We start from the raw sequence: 3577 nt of genomic DNA on the forward strand, positions 1-3577 counted from the left end.
CCCAATAGAATGCGACGTCGTGACAGCCGGTTGACCAATGAAATTTGCTCATGAGGACAACGAATGGAACGCGTCTAGTGACAGCCAATATGACGTAAGAGTATTAAATTTGCATATAATGACGACCAATAGAATGCGACCTAGTGCCAGCCGGTGGGCCAATGAAATTTGATTTTGATGACAACGAATAGAACGCGTCATAGTTAGAGCCAATTAGACAATGAAATTTCCAGTTGTTGAGGGCGAATAGAACGCATCATAGTGACATCCAATGGGATATTGGTCAATTTAATTTGCATATGATAAAGTTGGCTACTTCGCGAAAATCGTACAGATGTATATACGTATACAAGTTTATCATTTGTGCTTCGTTCTATAAACTGATTGACAACCTCACGTACTCATAAAGGCGGAAAGGAGCAGAAATTGCCTTCCACCGTATGTCCTCTTCATTAGCTATCAGGATTTGTTGGTTATCACAGATTATGTCGATTTCAGAATATATTTTCCAATTGCTGAATATTTAGACGAAGTCGTTCAGAAAACTATCAGGCCTGTTGACGTCGTGATGCTCTTCCATGAGCGCTACCTGCTAGGTTGGTTGATCACCACAATGTGTACAGGCTTCGCCCAACTACTCCTGGACAATCAAATGATACGTATTTGTAGCAGAATATGACTTTCCTTGCGTGCTAGTTCCAGTCAGTCCAGCGGTTGTCATCAGGGACCTGAAAAATAGCTCGTCTGTGAGTGTGGAATGGTATGGAGTAGGACATCAGTTCGTTGGTTACAAACCAAACGTTTTCTAAAATTCTATCACGTTTGTCAGATCCACTGTGTGAGGGACTGACAAATTCTGTTCTGATAAGATGCAGTTGCATCAATGAGATGGTGATGTTTGTGATCGTTGAGTAACCTGAAAGGCTGCAAAAAGACTACTTCTATCATCATTTGTGTTACTCATGTCACGCTGACTGTCTGCCTAAAGGGGGTACCAAACCTAGGTCCACCGTCTGATCACAGGTGTGAACGAGAGCGAATGTCATTGAAATGCTCAAGAATAGCAAATTACATGGACTTTTAACAGAAATTAAAAAATCAGTCTAGTGCTAAGCTATAAAATCAATGAACACAAACGTCAAGGCTACGTTTGAAAATTTTCATGTTAAGCAAGTTGAGAGTAAGAGTGATAAAATATGATCACCTGTCTTTACATTCAAAACTAAATTCAATATTTCACTTAACTTGCAATATTTGGGCAATTCAGGTGAATGTAGGATGTGAGTAGTAATATAATAGTTGGTATTGTAAGTGCTTATTTACGTGATTTTACATAAGAGGCTGTGGAAATTATGTTTGCTGAACGTAATGAAAACTAGCAATCGAGTTCCTTCTAATAATTTGCAAAAAAATGATCTTGCAATATTTCAGATCAACAGCATATTCAGCGTTCAGCTGCCACTGATATTCAGGTGAGCAAGTGCAGTTCAACAAAAAGGCGGCAATTCAGCTTGAAAGAAAATTACCAAGAAATCCATAAACAGTTATACATGAACGTTCATTTGAATCATAATAACACAACAGAAGTAGAAAAGTATTTAGATTAACGAACATTATGAAGTTGTCATGAATAGCATATCATTGGGAATTGTTCAACATTCTACGTACAATACTTTACTGAATTTCAATGAAATCGTAATAACTTTTAGCAGTTAGTAAACTTTACAATAATGTTTATATACCATTGCGCTATTACTTAGAAAAAATGAATTTACATTACCAAAGACAAGATCATATTATTCCATTTCCATTAAATTGACCTACTTTTCAAAATGTCATCTTCATAGTAATCAATGTGAAGATCATCAGTCAAGAAATATGATAAAATCACCTCTTCAATATCACCAATAATCAAGCGGTAAGTCATCTTTACAATTGTACTAACGTTTTTTGTATATATCACTGCAAACTATTTTAGTGGCAAATTAATGGATTTCAGTTTCGCGGACTAACCTTCAGATCAGCTTCACTGCTTGCATGTATAATAACTATTATAGAATCATCTATCTACACTAATGAACATATCCTTGCGATACGTAGGAACTTAGTTCAAATCTCATTTTGGAAATTGGCATTTATGTAAGAAATATTGTGTTCCAATAAACGTTTAATCTGAAAATCATAAATTTTATTGTACGCTACTACTAAATTGTTATCACTGATTGCAGTAGCTCAAATAAAACGTCTGAAGTGCATGCAGCCTGTATTAAACAAATGGAAATCAAGTACAAATTCTATGTTATTCTGTTATTACAAAGAGCATCCTTATTGCGGAAACGATTTGCTGCGTCGAAGTGAATTTTAATCAAAGCCACTTCTATGCGTGACTATCAAACGCATACATTTTTTTGTCCTTACCATTGACATCCAAATTTCGTAGCTCATTTACAGCAAAATCTCAAAAACGACACTACTAGAATTTGTGTGAAAAATGCGGTAATAGATATTGCATTTCCTTTGATTTATTTATATCAGTTGTTTGAAAGATTTTCATAAACATTTACTTGCTGCATTTCTTTATCACAAGCATGTATAGAATTTGAAATTTCCTTGTATTCTTTCTTGTTGATGATTTTAACAAATCGTATTTGTTTTTGTAATTGTGTTGTTTGTATCAATCGTTTATTTGTCACTTCTAATTATATTTATTATTATGGTATTTTTAGTAATCATTGCTCCTATTAATGGATTGAAGCTGAACATTATTTCTATGCTAACTTTTCCTGAAATATATTATTAATTTTATTCAACACGTGTATTTAACTGATATTATATTTTATAAGTTGATTTTTGATGAAAACTGCTCATTATACTTCGAATATTGATTGTAAGGAAAACATGCAATACAATGTACTGCATGACAATACACTTTCACCCAGCTAAATTCTGTTAATTTAGAAGTTTTTACAGATTATGTTAGAAATATTTAGTCTTTCAGCTTTTCATAATATTTCAGTGAAAGAAATTTGCATCGTAAAGAAATTTTACGTTATATTATGTATTCAAATAAAAAGCAAATGACGTTCGTCATTTAATAAAATTGTTCACCATATGCACGTTACTACGCTATTAGCGATGTAAAATTAGACTGTTCTACCAGAGGCAAAGTAGTTTTCTATTTGCATAATTTACTTATTATCAAACACCACTTTAGAGCATTTCTATTATATTCAGTTATTTAATACTGTGCAACGGCTACAGGTACGTGTTCAACTGTAATTCCGCTCTTCACTACCATCTTTGAATTATATTTTATATTATGTTGCCTTTACTTTTCTATGAATACTATTTGGTTGACTTTCAATTATGGTGAAAGAACGCTAATCAGGATCTGTATTAGTATTATTATTATTTCCTTTCAGATGGTTTACACAAACGTGTACCCTTATTTGTTTTTATGTTGAGATGGCCACAATAATATTATTCACTTTCAGCATTGTCATGATTTGGAAACAAATGCAACAAAAGAGTGGCATGTGGGAAATATAATTCCACATTTGAAAGTCATCTATTTTTA

The 3577-nt window shown here is 33.4% G+C and overlaps 1 protein-coding gene across 1 annotated transcript; it reads left to right on the forward strand.

The window, feature by feature from the left end:
- Nucleotides 1–37: 37 nt before the first annotated feature.
- Tsp_10774 (conserved hypothetical protein) lies at nucleotides 38–2358 on the forward strand. Its single transcript, XM_003373743.1, has 5 exons — nucleotides 38–153; nucleotides 499–596; nucleotides 1432–1594; nucleotides 1862–1918; nucleotides 2229–2358. Exons 1-5 carry the CDS (start codon nucleotides 38–40, stop codon nucleotides 2356–2358), a joined length of 564 nt encoding a protein of 187 aa, XP_003373791.1.
- Nucleotides 2359–3577: the final 1219 nt, after the last annotated feature.

This window comes from Trichinella spiralis (genome assembly GCF_000181795.1).
Source record: "Trichinella spiralis strain ISS 195 chromosome Unknown Scfld6, whole genome shotgun sequence".
Classification (NCBI taxonomy): domain Eukaryota; kingdom Metazoa; phylum Nematoda; class Enoplea; order Trichinellida; family Trichinellidae; genus Trichinella; species Trichinella spiralis.